This window comes from Corvus brachyrhynchos, unplaced genomic scaffold, assembly GCF_000691975.1.
Source record: "Corvus brachyrhynchos isolate BGI_N302 unplaced genomic scaffold, ASM69197v1 scaffold56, whole genome shotgun sequence".
NCBI lineage: Eukaryota > Metazoa > Chordata > Aves > Passeriformes > Corvidae > Corvus > Corvus brachyrhynchos.
Genome location: NW_008238664.1, coordinates 7,698,957 through 7,716,162, shown reverse-complemented (window position 1 = coordinate 7,716,162; position 17,206 = coordinate 7,698,957). Strand labels below are relative to the sequence as shown.

General features: G+C 43.6%; 3 protein-coding genes across 3 annotated transcripts in view; all 3 read left to right on the top strand.

The window, feature by feature from the left end:
- Nucleotides 1–561, top strand: part of MGP (matrix Gla protein) — a 6,534-nt gene extending 5,973 nt beyond the window's left edge. Inside the window, exon 5 of the mRNA XM_008636523.2 lies at nucleotides 186–561. Within this exon, the coding sequence (XP_008634745.1) occupies nucleotides 186–324 (139 nt within the window). The 3' untranslated portion in view covers nucleotides 325–561. The remainder of the gene's footprint in view (nucleotides 1–185) is intronic.
- A 3,099-nt stretch (nucleotides 562–3,660) lies between these two features.
- Nucleotides 3,661–8,967, top strand: LOC103618159 (osteocalcin). Its single transcript, XM_008636522.2, has 4 exons — nucleotides 3,661–3,866; nucleotides 4,363–4,398; nucleotides 6,274–6,343; nucleotides 7,552–8,967. Exons 1-4 carry the CDS (start codon nucleotides 3,800–3,802, stop codon nucleotides 7,679–7,681), a joined length of 303 nt encoding a protein of 100 aa, XP_008634744.1. The 5' UTR covers nucleotides 3,661–3,799; the 3' UTR covers nucleotides 7,682–8,967.
- A 1,906-nt stretch (nucleotides 8,968–10,873) lies between these two features.
- Nucleotides 10,874–17,200, top strand: ART4 (ADP-ribosyltransferase 4 (Dombrock blood group)). The gene is given in 5 exon segments (XM_008636521.2): nucleotides 10,874–11,368; nucleotides 12,658–12,925; nucleotides 12,928–13,338; nucleotides 14,212–14,476; nucleotides 16,738–17,200. Coding segments are annotated over 4 exon segments (867 nt in total). The 5' UTR covers nucleotides 10,874–11,275; the 3' UTR covers nucleotides 14,307–14,476; nucleotides 16,738–17,200.
- The last annotated feature ends 6 nt before the right edge of the window (nucleotides 17,201–17,206 follow it).

Genomic DNA, 17,206 nt, shown 5'->3' with positions numbered 1-17,206 from the left:
CTGCTGTAGTCATGTCACTCCCTGGGTGTGGTCAACACAGAAGCTGGCGCTCTAAGAACTTTGTCGCTGGATGATGGGCTCTGGTGGTGGATCCTTATCTCAGTGGGAAGTTTCTGGACAGGAAAGGGCTGTAGGTGGATATTTAAGATGACAGCACTTACCCCTCTTCTCTCCTACCTTTACAGGATCAGGGAGCGTAGTAAGGCACACCAGGAGCATCAGAGGGAGCTCTGCGAGGACTACTACCCTTGTGAAATGTACGCTTTTCGCCACGGCTACCCGGCTGCTTACAAGCACTATTTTGGAAGGAGGAGGACTAAGTAAAGGATGACCCGTCCCCACCCTGGGGCCTGGAGTCCAGGGTATCCTCCCCAAAAATGCAATGGCTCTGAAAAATACTCAGTTGCTTGTGTCCCTGTATGTTATCCTGCCTGCTGCTTCTCTCCCATGTAGCCATGGATTCCTGCACTGTGTTAATTAGCTCTGAGCTGATGTAGCAGAGATCACAGAGAGGTCAGGATGTGGGTGTTTACTACAAAATAAATTGCTGGTTTGATACTATCTTCTCATGAGTCACAGTACTTTGGAAGGGGGTATGCAATTTTCCATGAAGAAACTGAATTTTTTTGTCACAGATTCTGGTGCAGATTATGGGAGAAAAAGTTATTACCTTGCAAGCATATGGTTCGGGAAGAATCTATAATGGTTTTGTTCCAGGTTCTACTAGTGGCTTCTTTCAGAGGTCACTGGCCAATTTCAACTCCCAGTCTTAAGACATCTAAAAATGGTGGGATGTTCAGAATGCAGATGCACTTTTTGAAAATCAAATCTTTCCTCAGCTGGGGAAACTAAATCCAGAAGGCACCTATTTAATCTTAAAACAAAATTAGGGTGAGAGTTGGTGAAAGAAAATCCTGTAAATTGCCTCTTGTTTATCCAGCTACCATCAGGTCCTGATGCTAGGTGCTCCTTTAGAAAGGAGTGTGTGGTCCGGACTTAACTTGTATTTCCTTTTGCAATCCCCTTTCGAAACCTTTCCACTTGAAACTACTCTGGTAGCACTTGAAAGCTGCAGAAACCAAAGCTGGAGAGGGGCTCCTGGTGGTAAATAAACAGATAAAGCAATCTAATGCTTGGGGTCAGGCCCAACTTTGTTCACATAGAACAATTTCATTTTACTGTTCTCAAATCATTTGAAGCCAAGATGTGGCTTGACCCTGTGCACAGGTTACTGAGTACCTCCCAGTCCTCTGAGGAGTGAGCATGGCTGCATTCTGGTTGTCACCATCACCAGGGCCTGTCCCCAGGCCAAAAGGCACCAGTGCTGACATGTCCAAGAATTCAATGCTGCTCTGGGCTTAACAGCAGCCACAGGAGCTGGGACACTCCTTGGTGCAATTTGTGTAGGAGACATAACATCCAGCTAAGCTCGACACAGATGGTTTCGACATTCACCTCTCCAGGCTTACACAGGCACCTGCAAATTATAGAAGTGGGAAAGATTCATGGCATGCAATCAAAGTCTATGATGTATGAAGTATCAAATTGTTGACTAATCTGTGAAATTAAGCCTGGAGCCAAAATTACCTGGCCCATTAGAAACATGCATCTTCTTCCAAAGGGTGCTTCAAGGCTTTGCCAGCTTTGAAACTGAATTTTGGAAAGAAATGTGATTTATTTATTGAAAACACTTCTGATAGGAAACTCTACCCTGACAGTTGCTAAAGTTTTGTCCAGGGGAGAGAAATGATTTTAAGGAAAAAACCTGTATGGATTAGGTATATTCACACACTTGTTCTCTGTATTCTCAAGTAGGTAAATCTTGTGATCACCAACCAGAGCAAGCTCACATATGCTAGAATCAACAAGTCAGCAGTGTCTGGGTTTGACTTGACACTGTGACACCACCAAAACAGAAGGCACAAGGTCTAGTGCTGTCTGGGTCTGTGTCCAGAAATATCTAGTGATCCCAATCCCCAGTTAACCAGTATAAATAATGAATAATACCAGAGATTTCTGTGGGATTTCATTAGTGGGAGCAACAACCAAACAGATTTAAGAGACTACATGCTGGTTAGAAAGCTTGGGAAAAGATGGGAGGATAAATAAAGCCGTTTTCATTACTAGAATTGTATATTTATATATTTATATTATTTCAAGTATTCATCTGGAAGCATAACTTTCCTAGAATACTTATTATTTTTAGATGTTTGTTTACTTTTAAACTGTTGCTCTTTTGCTGGAATAATATGTATACAAAACCTTTTGCTGGATATCATTAGTATATATATTCAGCTTTCCTGGACTGTAGAAAAGTTAACAGGGACAAAAGTTGGGGTTTATTTTAATCCTCTAAGCTAAATTCTCTAAGATAAAAGACAGTGTTTCTAAGAATTGGCAAAGTCCCTAATGGCTCTGATTTTCCTTGGGAGCCTCCTAAACTTTACTTCTGTAACCTTTGGACATGTCTGCCTTTGCACATGGGTCTGAGGAGGACTGGATATGAGGTGGAGGAAGATTATGTTTCCACTACCAGAAAGAAGAAGCACATATGATTTAAAAAAACCCCAAACTTGCCAAACTTGGCCACATGGTCTGTTCAGCCTGGAGCAGACCTCATTGCATTGTACAATATCCTCCTAAGGGGCAGTGGAGGGGCAGCACCGATCTCTGCTCTCTGGTGACCAGTGACAGCACCAAGGGAACAGCTGGAACTGTATCAGGGGAGGTTTAGGTTGAATATCAGGAAAAGGTTTTTCACCCAGAGGGTGTCTGGGCACTGGAACAGGATCCCCAGGGCAGTGGTCGCAGCACCAGCTGGACAGAGCTCAGGGAGCATTTGGGCAATGCTCTCAGGCACAGGGTGTGGCTCTTGAGGTGCCCTGTGCAGGGCCAGGAGTTGGACTTGATGATCCTTGTGGGTCCCTTCCCACTCAGCTTATTCTGTGATTCTGTGGCTCCTATGCTGTTTGTGGGATGTGGCTTTGGTAACTTGGATAGGGGGTTTGGGGATTGTGGGGTTATTGATACACAGCCCATGCAAGGCTCTTGTAGTACCAAGTAACTTTAGACACTCGGATCCTGAAGAATAAAACACTTTTGGAGTCTAAATTTTTATTTGACTTTTAGACAAGAGAAGCCAAAATAAAGCTTCTAAATTATGAAGATTTCCAGGAGGAAAATACAAAGATCTTACCTCAAACTAACTTTCAAAGTTCCTAAAAGTATAAAAATCTCATCTCTCCAAAGTGATTTGGGTGAAACTGTGAAACTGTCTGAAAAACTATTGTTTTTCCTATGCAAACTGATTTACAGGTTTCCTTACCCTCAGGGTAATGGTTGAAGGTGGGGTGGAGGAAAAGGTCACCATTGGGTTCAGTCTCATTTGACAGACTCCACATGAGAGAGCCCCATCACATGAAAAGAGCTGCTCTACTTCAGGGTGTGCTGGTCTCTCCCCTGGCTTTCCAGCATGACTGAATGACTTTCAAGTCTGTAAGAAAAATTATTTTAAAATCTGGTTGTTTTTCTTCAACAGCCCCATTCAAAACCTCAGATAAAATCTTCTGGAAATGCCCTGGGTCATGAGATGGATGCCAAAATGACAGCCAGGTCCCGGCATCTCCTGGCCAAAAGACGGGCTTTGTTTTGGAGCACAGATACAGGAACACAAGCCAGATTACTCACCTCTCCAAGAAATCACAGGCTATAAACCGCTGCCCAAAAGCAAGCTCCGGAGAACTTCAGTAGCCTCCAGGAAAGCTCTGAGGTTAGGGGGACTAGCGCAGCCAAAGAAGACATGAGGAGTCTGCTGGCACTGCTGATCGTGACTCTGGCCCTGGCAGCACTCTGCTGTTGTGAGAAAGGTAAGGGGACATCTTCCCAGGAAGGCTCTAGAGCAGTGCTGAACCCTGCAGCTTGCTGCCAGCCTCCCTCCAGTCTGGGAGAGACACAGAGCTTTGGGGGGAGGAGATGCACCACCAGTCATTGCACAACTTCAGATCTCTGTTGGAGAGAGAGTCACGGGTGAGAGAGGGCTTGGGAACAGAGACCCCCATCTTTTGCTGGGCATTTTCTTCTGCTGGTCAACACCCACTCACCCCCACCTCAGCTGCATATTGAATTGCAGCAGAGAATTTGAACATTTTAATATGCTTAAGAATTAAACTGGTTTATAATTTAGTCTCTCTCTAAATGGCGGGTGTTAATAAAACCGTTTTGGTAGAAACAGACCTTCTGTGTAAGTGGGGGGAGCTGGATCTGGTGGATCAAGTCAGTGGTGGGATTCAGTTACAGAGGAAGATGACTCACAACCATAGAACGACTCACAACCAGACTCCTTTCTGTCTGTCTGTCTTCCAGATTCCAAAGAACCCTCAGGATCTCCCAGTGCTGACAGTGAGTATATCATTCTGACTGATGCTCAGCTCCATTCTCCTGCATCTGCCTTCTTTCTTCCCTTTGATAGGTTCAAGGGCTGAACAAGACCTATGCTGAGTCCCTCTCTAGCACTTCCCTTTTTGCTCCCTAAGTCTGCAGTCCCTGTGGTGCAGGAGCATGTGCAGCAAACAGAGCCCTTCTTGTGTGAGCAGGTGACACGAGGGCAGTCAGTGTCCCTGCACCTGCAAGGTTAGCATTGCTCCGGGTGTGCTGGTGCCACAGCCTGCATCTCCAAAACCCTCGAGCAGTGCCCTGGAAAGACATGGGTGATGCAGGTTGCTAGCAGCTGGATGCATCTGCCTTCTGTGAAACAGGGTTGTGTTGGTGGAGCAACACGGCCAGCCTCCCTGCTCTGACCTGGCTTCAGAGACCTGCCCAGAGTGACTGCTGCATCCCCAGGTGTTAAGAGAGCTGCCCACATCAATGGGTTGTGACATCCCTGCCAAACCCTGCAACATGGAAAGCCTGAAAGAAAGGGGCTGCCTTGGCTGCTCCTGAGGGCTGCAGTTCCTCTTGTCAGGTCACCTGAGATGTGGGGATTTGCACACCTTGGGTTGTTCACAGCTTTTGCAGCAAGCTGATCCTGGCAGAAATCTGTATGGAAAATCCTTTTTGTTCTCTCCTGTCTCTCCTTTCTCCCACTTTAAAGGATAACATTGGTGCTGAGAATCATGAAAGCTAGTATTTTTCCAGTGAGCCAATACAAACACAGATTGGGAAAGAGAAAAAAAAAGATGTAAAGACTATTCAGGGAAAGGTGGTAGTTTCTGACAACTCATTAACTGGAAGTTTCTGTGTAGTCAGTATTTTGATCCAGAATAAACCTCAGTTTGCTAGAGAGGAGATACAGCTCACTTCCAAAGAGAAATACAGCCAAACATTCCATGATAATGAGGGAAGGAACAAACCCCACCATCTCCCCACAGGCAGAGGTCTTAGAACCTTCTTTTCCCCCAGAGACAGCAGCAGCTTGCCAGTTTCCACGCTGAAATGTGTATTGGTGTGCAGCTGCCTGTGTTGCTGCTGTGCTGGCACCTGTGCACACCTCTGCTGTTGTGAGACCATCCCAAGGAGCGAGGCTGTGCTGTGCTGAGCCCTGGCTCGGGCTGGGGAGAGAAGTGGCTCTACCTGGTGTTTGTGGGGTGCTTCAGAGTACCACAGTGTTTGCACAACCACAAATCAAGGGAGCACAGAAGCAACTGTGCAGGCACAATGTGCTAGTGGAGAGCAGGGGCAAATGCTGTCATGGCTGAAAGACCTCTCGTATTCTCCAGGTCCCGAGTACTGGGATCTTTGCACATCCTGGGTGTATTTCTCACTGGGTGATGTTTACTGTAGCTATTTTATACTCTTCCCCTTTCACAGAACTCTGTACATGTGAGCACTGGCATTTCTGTGTGCTGCCTGTTGCTCATGGCTCATTGGAGGTGTTTTAAGGTCTTCTGGTCGGTATCCCACATCACTCTCAGTCTGAGTCAAGATATAGAAAGGAAGCCAAGACTCTAAAATTAAGTAGGCCAGGGAGAGAGGGTGCCAATCTCCTAATTTTCTTCTTATTCATATTTTATGCCTTCTGCACATTTGCTGCAGACTCAGATTATGCTGTGTGATAAGGAAATTGAGTTTATGACAGAAAAAGCCCTTGGTTCATGGGGATGTGAAGTGGGAAGGGAGCATTGAGTGGACAGTGGGATGGGGAGAGATAAACAGACCATCAGTATGGTTTGTGGCAGTCATGTGCTTGTGAAGAGAGTAGATTTTGATATTCAGAGGTTAGACTAGTCTCTGTGCTTCAGCGCTGCATCTCCAACATGCTGTGTTCTCTCCTGGCAGGCATCAAGATTAAGAAAGAAGTTGCCAATGCCTTTGTGAAGAGGAATAAAAGATCCAGCCCATATGAATGGTAACAACTCAGAAGCTGGGCTGAGAGCTGGACTCTGGACTTGTTCTGAAGAGGGGGTGGGAAGGCAGTAGGGCATGACAAGGCATTATTTTCCTGTACAGCTATGTCATTACCTTCATGTACTGAAGGAAAAAGGCTGTAGGAGACAGTGATGGAAAAATGGTTCTGTTTTCATTAAAACCCTTTTGAAGTCTCATAGCTGAACTCTAGTATTCCTCCCACGGGGAAAGACAGCACTAACTGTGGGCTAGCCATGGGCACAGCAGGATACAAGTTAGAAGCTGCTCCAACCTACAGGGTCATCAGAACCAATTTCCAGGATAATGAGAATCACAGAGCCTTGGTCGTTGCCTCTGGTTCCCCACAAAGGAAGCACAGCTTTGTTGCGGGAACAAGGCTAGATAAGATTGGCTGTTCTTTCTGAAACTTAGAACATACATTCACATGTGCAGAAAGCAGACACAAAGATTGGGAGAAATCCTAGCTATTTGAGAAATTTGAGATAATGCAAGAATGTTCTTCACGTATTTCCTGGAAGAGGTTGTTAAGCTACTCTTTCCAATACAGAAATAAAGTAAAAATTCATGAGATACTGGTGGGATTCCTGCGGTGGTGTGTGTAGTCTTCAGGAAAGATTAACAAAAGCTAGAAGAGGAGCTGAGAAGGACATCCAAAGTGTACAGCTGAGACTAAAAAAATTGGGCTTTCTTAGCCTGGCAAAAAAGAAAAGAAAAAGAAGTTACATGGGGATAGTGTTCCTATCTACAACAGAAGTGAGGATAATTAGAGAAAAGTGTTTAAGCTAAAGAAAAAGAATGGCTAGTGGGAAGGTGAGTAGAAATTGGGCAAAAATAAAGGTAAGAAGGAAATAATAAAATAAATATATAATAAAATAGATAACAACAAAAAAATAATCCTGGGTAGTTGGGGAACGAGATTGAAGACAAAAAACCCCCAAATACTTACAGCTTCTGTGGTATCCTTTGCTGAGAAAACCTCAAGAGCAATTTATTTAACTTGGGTTCAATACCATATTTCCCAGCATTGACCAAGTAGTCTATCCCTGTGTAAGTAGATGTTAACTCAGTATGACCAGTCCTCTGTTGGGTCACACTGGAGAATCACTTCTTTCATGTCAGTGTCAGGTGAGGGAGCTGTCTCCAGCTGCATTGGCTGAATCTGCAGAATTGCATCTCTGTCTATTCCAGGTACTTTGAGAGTTACAGAAGACCGATGGAGCAGATGCATGAGCGCTGTGAAAACTATCCCCCCTGTGACTATCTCTCTGACCAAATAGGATTTGCCTTGGCCTACAACCGCTTCTTTGGGAGATACTGAGGATGGGAAGGTCTCTTCACTTGTTTGGCTTGGAACATTCCGAATCCCACAGGAGAAAGAAGGCTGTGGCTGGGAAGGAGGGAAGGAAAGCATCTAGACTGGCATCTTCTGCCATTGTCTCCCTAACCAGCTGGAACACCAAGGCAGGAATTACCCCTCTTGTTGAGCTTCCATTAACTTTCTTCCTTTCATCAATAAAGTCTCTCTTCAGACATCTTTTGTGGTATTTTGAGCTTCACCAGAAGACTCTTAACTTCCTTCCACCTGAATCCCCAGCACAGAATAGGCGAAAAATGGTGATTAGTTTCAAAAAAAACACTGCATGCCTTAGAAACACCATTATATCTCTTATCCTCTTCTGCAAAATGCAGGAGGATTATGGAAGAAGAATGTCACGATGTGTGTAAATGTGATGGATCTGATCCTGGGATGCTCACTGGGAAGAAGGAAGAACACCTGTCTCCTGTTCCAATTAGTGGGAAAGTTCAGTATTTTCATGTAGTATGATCACATTAAATACACATCACAGTAGGATCGTTTTGTAAAGATAGAAGCGTGCGAATACTCTTGCATAGACAGCAATCAAGTTCTGGTATGCTGTTCTGATTATTCTGTCACAAAATTTGCCTGTATAGCAACGACAAATAAATCCCAAAAGGTGCATTTAAGGAGTCCTTCTAGATGAGCTCTTGCTTTTGTGTGCTGCTTTTAGTGACTGTAAAAAATGACTTTGAATTCTCTTGGTTATTTGGGATTTTTTTACAATCAGTTTCTGGTGAAACTGAAAATGCCCATCAGAACAAAAAAAATAACCTCTTCTCCTCCACTGCCTTTGCATTTATCCTTGAAACTAGAAGTGTCTTAACATCTTAAAAAAAAGAAGAAGAAGAAGAAACGAAAGTTATAAACATTATGAAAAAAACAAAATGAAAATTGCTTCAAGGATGGATTGAAGTTGGGGCAGTGTTTTGTTTATTCAAGACAACTTGTAGCTAAATATATATATACACAAAGTATGTGTATTTTTATGTACACATATTGTCTTCCCTCTGCACTACTTCATTCTGTCCTCTGGTATTAATATTATACCTTAGCAACTTTCTGCATAACCTTCCTTAATATACTCTGTCAGCTTTCCTTCCCTGAGAGGCGGATGGCAGATCACACTTCCAAGGACAAGGACTGCTGATGCTCAGGGAACTGACAGAGACCAAATCTCTCTGGTTACATGTAAGGTAGTGCAACCATCCTCAGCTGCTAATTCTAATAAATACTGCTTAAGTAAAGCAAGTTGGTGTGCTGCTTCTTTCTGTTCCTCTGTACAGCTTTTACCTGTGGTAAAAGAGATGTCTGAAAGACACAGTCTGCTTTTGTGATCCCTGAGGAGCAGGAACCCAGTGCATGAGGCTTCTTTCTCCCCTCAAATGCCCCATCTTGAATCCAAAATGACTACATTGAAATTTAGGTCATAGTTCCAGCACTCTGTGACACTGAGGGAGAGGAGGGCCAGGCTTTAGCTGACCCACCATCTACCCAGATCAGCGTTTCTCTGAAAAGCCTTGTCCTGAAGTAAGGACGCAGGATAAGTCCGCAGAGATGGCTGCCAGTGTGAGCCTTGTTTGGCAAGCTGCTATGACTTGCACTAGCTATGCTGATCCTGGCCAAGGAGAAGACACTTCGTAAATATCTCTGTATGTCTTGGTCAAGCACTTGTGACTGGTTCATCTATTGACATAAACTAATGGGCCTTCACTGCTCACAGTAAAACTCTCCTCTGAACACGATCTAGTAAAAATTAACAGAGTGCTTTATTGAAAAGAGTGAAATTTTTTCTTGGAAAAATACTAGAGATGAGTGGAATCCTAATATCTACTGTACTAATAAAATAGGGATTTTGTTGTTGTGTATGGTCTTGTTAACACAAAAACGTTCTTGTGTATATTTGCCTTTTTTGGTTAGTTTTATATTTTTCTCTCCCTTTCAGTAAATATTTTTTTCAGGCAAGTTGCGCCTGGAGGCCTCCATTATGTCATCTGCTCTGTGTCATCAGATCTCTTCATGGGCTGAAGTCATTGCGACCTTTGGGTATCTGAGCGCTCAGATCACGTTACAGATTTACTGCTGAAATGGAGGAATTCGATTTTTGCTTGGTTAATGAATCTCTAAGCACCGCCACAAATCCTCTGCTGCCATCTTACGGCCGTTGTGTTTATTGTAGTTATAATACTCTGCGTTGCTCCCGAAGCGTTCGAAAACGCAAATTCAGTGGCCTTTCTTCCTGGTTCCCTTCATACTAAACATTCACTAACAGGTCAGAGATGAAAACCAGGGACATAATTTGCAAACTGATTATACGCAGCTGAATTCACATTTTAGTGGGGGTGTTTATCATGACTGCCAAGCTCCCACGGGAGCCTGTCTCAGTTTAGGTCTGTTTTAACTCTACACAAACAGACATGGAGAAGCCTCTGAATAAATTCGTGAGCCCTCCTGTGGACTCACTTCTAGCAGTCAAGCAACCACTTTCTGAAATACAGCCCAAGATAACAGAGAAATTCCAGGAAGGAGAAGTAGGTAGTCTGCATCCATCACTTTCTCTCGCACCTCATGGCATCATCCCATGTCACCAGGGGCTGCAGATACTGTCAGCAGCAGCAACTGCTTTGAAAGCAGCCCAGTATGTCACCTCCCACCTATCTCAGCAATATTTTGCAAATGCTCTGTCCACAGAATCCAAGCAGCTTCACAAACATCTCTTATTTCAGGGAATCACTCCACGTCTGGGGGTGCCTCCCTCACCCAGCCTATCACCATCAGGCCATGGAAAATGGGCTTCACTTTTCTGTAGTCAGAACCAAAGCCTTGACAGCTCTTGGCTCTTTTTCCATACAGAAGAATTACCAGAGGTCATGGGGCTCCACAGGTGAGTAACTCGCTGCCAGTATTTGGAAGGGTGTCTGGAAAGCAGCTGCTAGAGAAAGCTTTGTCTCAGTACAGAATCTGCAATTACACACTCGTTTTGCCTGTGCCCAATGTAAACAGTCCAACAAGGTGCCACTCTGCAGTGGTGTAAGAGTAGGACTGGCAGCACATGAGTAGAAACCAGAGGGTGATAAGGACGGTCAGGTTATCTCTACTTCCAGACGGGATCCCAACCTACCCTGCACTTCTGTGTTGGCTTTATCAGAGTCAACTTCTTTAAAAGGGCTTTTTAAACTCTTAAGCAGGGAGTAGTCACCCTGACACATCACTCCTCAAGAGAAGTGCCTTAGACTTCTCCAAGCCACAGTTTTCTTCCTTTTTGCAAGAACAACACGAAATACCTTGGAATTAAAGGAACTATCAAGGTGACAGACACTCACTCCAGCTGTAGTTGGTGCAACCAGACATTTCCTGATGGATTTCGGGCACACTTCTACCAATAAATTGTCTGCTTGGATTGATTAATGACTTCTGAATTGCAGTGAGAATTTGGCAAATGATCTTTGGTTGAAGAACAGCCACCAAAACCTGAATGCAAATTACAATCTGCAGAACTTTCCAGTTCAAAGAAAAACAGAAGGAAGGACATGTAAATTGCCTTTCCTTGAAAAAATGTTCTTTACAGTGTCTTGGGTGAACTCTAGGAAGCTGGTGCCACTGGGCAGCCTCCTGTTGCTGATCTTCTCACAAATACTGGTAAAAGAGGTAAATATTGCTCTTTATTTGAAATAGTGAAATTGCTTATAGCCCAGAAATATTTTTTTTTTCCCATTTGAAACAGGTTCTTTAAGGAGCTTTGGGTTCAACTTTACTTTTCTGCTTTCAGTTCCTCAGTTCCATTTCTCACCTGTCCTAATTTGTTTTAACTACTTGGGTGGAATTTTCCTCTTGTTTGCATCCAGATGGTTTCCTAGAGTATGTTTGTGGGTAGATCTCATGGAATCTTTCCTCTCCTTTTCCAGCCTGTCTCAGCTGAGGCTCTGACAAAATCAATGTGCTGTTGGACGGGACAGTGATAATATTGCTCTACTTCTTGTGACTGCCTTTTAGCTTTTCCTTAAAACAATTATGATATCATGGATAAATAAACTGAATCCCTGTGTGGTTTATGGGCCAGTATAACTTCAGAGGCTAAGAAAGGTGCTAATTTGATTATGTGTCCAGGATGAATATTTGAGATTAAAGTAAATATCTATCTACTTTGTAGAATTCAACTGATTACAGTACTTGACTAGTCTACTAGGTGATCATAAAGCAAAAAGAACAATGCCATAACTCACACAATTTCTTAGATCTGATTAAATGAGGTTTTTATTAATTAGAAATGCTAGAAACACAATTAGCATGTTGTTTCATAGGCAGAATACATTAGGGGTTATTTTCCTATTATAGCACCCAGCTGTGTAAATCCTTACTCATGTGTTTAATGTTTATTTACATGACGAGTCCAGCTGGTCTCACTGGGACAGTGAACGAACAATAGTTTTGGCACACTGCTGCTATATTGTTCTTTACTGAACACCTTCCCCTGGAGCCAAAACATGTCCAAAAGGTTTGTAAGAACAGGGAGAAGAAGTTCACCTGTGATAGTTCAGGCTACACTGCCTCTAGTACATGGTTTTGCTTATTCTTTCCCTCTTCAAAACCACTTAACAGTACTAAGCTGAATATTGAAATAAATGGACCATGGGTCTGTCCTGCAGGCTCAATACCATCACACTCTGAAGGACCAATTCTCCCAGAGATTTTAATGTAGCAGATCCACATCAAATAAGAACTCTGGCATCCTGACTAGTATTTGCCTGTGGTTGGTGTATAGACAGTAACCTGAGGTTGCTCAGGAAGGTCTTGCTAAAGATTAGCTACCAGCCTTGCTTGCTCTGCCAGTAATGACAAAGAGGCAAGAAAAGGGTAGAGGAAAACTTGGCTTGCATCCACAGAGATACACAAGACATTCACACTTCTGGTGCTAATCTTCATTTGCTTTTACATAGGCTATGTCCCACACCCTGATGGATATGGCTCTGCATGCCTTTGATGACCAGTATCTGGGGTGCAGAGAGGAGATGATGGAAGAACTGGAGCAAGGAGACTATTTTCAAAAGGAAATAGCTGCTAACAAGGACTATTTGAGTCTCTGGAAGAAGGCTCGGGAGGCTTTGCTAAAGAGCCCTGTAGGTCTCCTGAGGGAGATGCGTGAGAGCCATGCCATCGTCCTCATGGCTTACACCATGAACTCTTCCCTGCACTCGCAGCTGAACTCTGACACAAGTTCCATTTTAAATATTTTCACTTCTACCTAACAACTGCTATCCAGATAATGAAGGAATGGCAGAGCAGCATGGGGGAACATAAGTGCTACCAGGTGCACAGGAGTGTAAAAGACTTACATATCGAGGCCGAGGTGGGCAGCAGGGTGCGATTTGGCCGTTTCACTTCTACCTCCCTCCTCAGGAATGAAGCCCAGAAGTTTGGGAATGAAACTTTGTTCACAGTGACCACTTGCCTGGGATCAGCTATGCAAGGCTTTTCTTACCACACATCTGAGAAAGAAGTCCTCATTCCCCCTTATGAGATATTTCTTGTCAAAAGCTTCTTTCAGACCCAGCAGGGTAACCGGCTGCATCTGCATTCTGTGGGGAACTACAGCAAATACCAGTGCCAGCTGGTGGAAGGTATTGTATACAGCCTCTCACGAAAGGAGGGGGTGCAGGACAGTCTGGTCTCGACTGCCCCAAGCAGCCCCACCAGCTGCACCTGCACGGGGCCACATTCAAGGCCAAACCTGTACCTTGCCTGCCATGTTCGACTATGAGAACCACACCCAGGTTTTACCTGTTTGCTGTGAAACCTGGGACAATCCCACAGCTCATTAAAGATGAATCCACCTGTAACACAGCAGGTCTCAAGGTTCTTTGCAGCCCCCATTTATCCCATGTGCCATTGCAAGGATGTTGTAGGACTCGAGTCTTTGGGTCCCCAGCGTTTTTATTGCAAGAGTGGGTGAGACTTGCTTGAACCAAGTAATCTGTGCTGGTGTCTTGCAATGCTGCTACACTTCAAGCCTCAGGACTGTTCTAGGCTTTGGTCCACTACTAGTCTGGCAAGCTACTACTTCTACATTTATCTCTGGCAAGCTGAGTTAAGTATAAACAAAGCTACTGTCACTTTATCAGTGACCTTTCTCCTGAGACAGAAGGCAGAAAAGGTATCCTTTGACAAAGGACACACTGAGTTTCCTGTTTATAGAGAGAACTCTATGCTGGAATACCTCATGGGGTCTGTTCCACATCCCTGCGTTTCTGTGAGTCTACCACCAGTCCAGGACTCTTGCTTTTGTCTCTTTGTACAGTAGAACAAAGTAGTGTGTCAATGCAATCTTTGAGCTCAAAGCAATCATTTAGGAGGGAGAGTTTGTGCCTTCACAGTCAAAGTAATAGATAGAGTTGAGGAAATGGCTTTTGTGGGCAAAGGTTGTGTTAGCAAATGCAAAAAGCATTAAGCAGTGAAAAGAGGTCTAAATGACTGCTCTCTTGACTTTCTTTCAGCTTCAAGAAGCAAGAACAGTGGTTATACTGCACTCTCCTCTGCCATTCTTCCTAGTGTGCTTGGAGTTTCCCTGTGCTTGGCCAACAATCTCTGATTCTCTGGCTGCATCCAGATATGTGCCCTTGAATAGCACACAAGAAGTCTCTGGAGTTCCTGCTGCTATGGAAGGTTCAATCTTCCCTTTGCTTTCAGCTGCAACTCTCCAGCAAAGACCGGAACATTCAGCCTGGTTCATCAAAACAGACGTTCCCTGGACCCATTCAGGTAAGAGGAAACTTATCTATGGCCTTTCTGAGGACTAGATCAGGGATAACCTTCACTGTAGATAGCTTTTCCCTTAGGCATTCAGGAAAGACACACAGGGACTCTGGACTCCTTACAGATATCTTAATACCTCTATTTTAAGTGAGAAAGACTCTGTGGGATGCAGAAGGCACCATGGCAGTAAAGCCAAGTGGGTAACTGGGCAGCTGTGCATATCTCCTTTGAGTGCAGGATTCGGAGTCGGATTATTGCGTTGGTTGAAAAGACAGAGAAGTACATTAAGCCGTGCAGATTCTGGCAGACCCTGAACAGCCTTTCTTTGCCACTCTTAAAACCAAGATGGACTAGCACTTCTGGAGTAGTGTCTGACTCTGAAAAGCAAACAGAGGAAATCCAGAAGGTGTTATTACAGGGAAATTACAGGGGAATAAAGGTGGACATATTTTTGGCTAGATTGTTACATTTCTGAAATCAATCATACAAATTGCCAACCCATTCTTGCCAACCTGACCCATTCTTGCCAACCTGACCCATTCTTCCCCAAGACACTAGTTAGAAGAAAACACAGAAAAAGTTATTGACAGCCTTTTCTGAAGTTTTACCAAGCAGGCCAGCAAAATATCGTGCCACCAACTGCAAGTATTGTTACGCTGGTGGCTGCAGGAAGTATGACTTCAACCTGAAAACTTCAAAGTAAGGAAAGTGCTGCAAATTAATTATTCTTATGTTTCAATGTTTTTTGGTAAATTCATGTGAGTCCTAGAAAACAACTGCTTTACATCATCCTTAGAACTATAATCCTTCAGTTTGTATATACTGGTGGGTATACACAGAATTAAACTCTCATTTTTGGGACGGGGGAATAGACACAGCAAAGTCAAATGCATGACATCTACATTCAAGGGACAAAGCAATTGAAGACTGAGTAATGCAATGTTTTGTCAGGCTACAGTTCCCTGAAAAGTGATCTATGTCAGTCAGTTCATACAGACTAGATGGTGACAGCATCCCTTGATAGGTGGAAGCACAAAAACATTCTCCTTGCTTGGGTGCCCATCATGATACCATTTTGACTGCTAAGAAAGTTATGTCCTTCTGCTTGCACCGATGGGTTCTCCCAAGGCCAACTAGAGATACAGTCCTGGGATAGCATGGGGCTCAGAGACTGCTCCTGATGTTGCCTTTAATTGTGCCAGAGCCCTATAAAGCCAGACTGATTGCAGCAGACAGGTTTCATCAGTTATTGCTGTGGTTAGATGTCTGCAGCTAGAAGTGTTCAAGCACTTGCAACTTCCTGTTCCACTGTATACTTCTAAAGACTTTTTTTTCAGAACTCAGTTCAACCAGCTGCCTTTCCCTCCATTCCTTTCCCTAAGCAAAAGGGGTCTGAAATTGAGTGAAATGGCAAAATTGATTTTAGACTTCACTGCTGTTCAGAGCTGAGTCTGGGCCTCCACACCACTTCTTCTACTCTCATGGCATCAGAGACCTGGCAAATTGCAGCAATGAAGGATGACAGACACTCCAGATTAAGTCTTTTCCTCAAACTTAATAGGCTTGAAACAATAGCTATTAAGCTTCCCAAAAAACCCAAAGTGAAGCAGGAACAAAACCTCCTGCATATTGTTCAAAGTATTTTCTGTCATGTTCCAAATGATGGGGGCTCTAGAAGAAAAGAATTTGCATCCACTGCAAACACCGAAGACCTGAAATCAGTTTCCGGAATGTGACACACAGGCAGTTGCCAGCCTGATCAATTAAATTTGGTTCAATATGGAAGAAGTATTTCAGGACTACATGGCATTCTTAGTGGAAAACACTCAGGAGTCAAAACTAACTGACAATTCCAGAAATACAGCAGTTATATCATTTAGTGTTCTCTTTCAGCTTATGTTCTCATGCCCACAGCTCTGACAACAAGAGAGTTTGGCACTCTGATTGTATTAATTGGGAGTGAATACAGCAGCTCAGCTTTCAGGTGAAAAGAAGTTAGCAATTGCAGAGTACTCATTTTATGCTTCATCTTATATTTTCATCTGAGAACTCAACCATCCTCTATAGTGGAAGCAGTATTCCTGGTGAGACCCTTGTGGGCTGCAGGTCCACCTTTCTAAGGATAAGGGTACAAAAGATGTCTAGCTTGGTTGAAGGCATATGTACAAGCTTGTCTTACTGGAACAGACAAAGCCTGTTTCCACTGTTTGTGGTATCTATTTTTCTGTTTATGTGTGACTGTTCAATTTTTCTTTTATAATTTGCAGGGGTACAAAAGCAGTCATCGCAAAAATTCATTATTTCAAGGCATAGCTGCAAGCATTAATGTTTATATTTATAAACAATAGAAATTTCTAAATCTCATTTAAAAACCTAATCTTGTATCTATTTGAATTAGAAGTGCTGTCCTACACCTTTTATGTTCTGAGGACAGCAAGAAACACCATCCCCTTTCAGCCATGGCTGTAGGTACCTGTGATGGTACCTGCTGCAAGCAAGAGGGATTTGTGCTGTACCTATTCTCTCCTTTGGAAGGCCTTTGGACGATCTACTAATTGGGAACTAGCATTAAGTAAACTGAATTCTCTTAAAATTGGAAGGAAGGGGAGAGGAGGAAGAAAATGAGATGAATCTGGGTAAACATCACACAATAGAATTAATGACAAGCAGGCAGGCAACAGGATGCAGCTGAAGCCCAGCCTCCGGATCCCTAACTCATCACATGCTGCTGGAAAG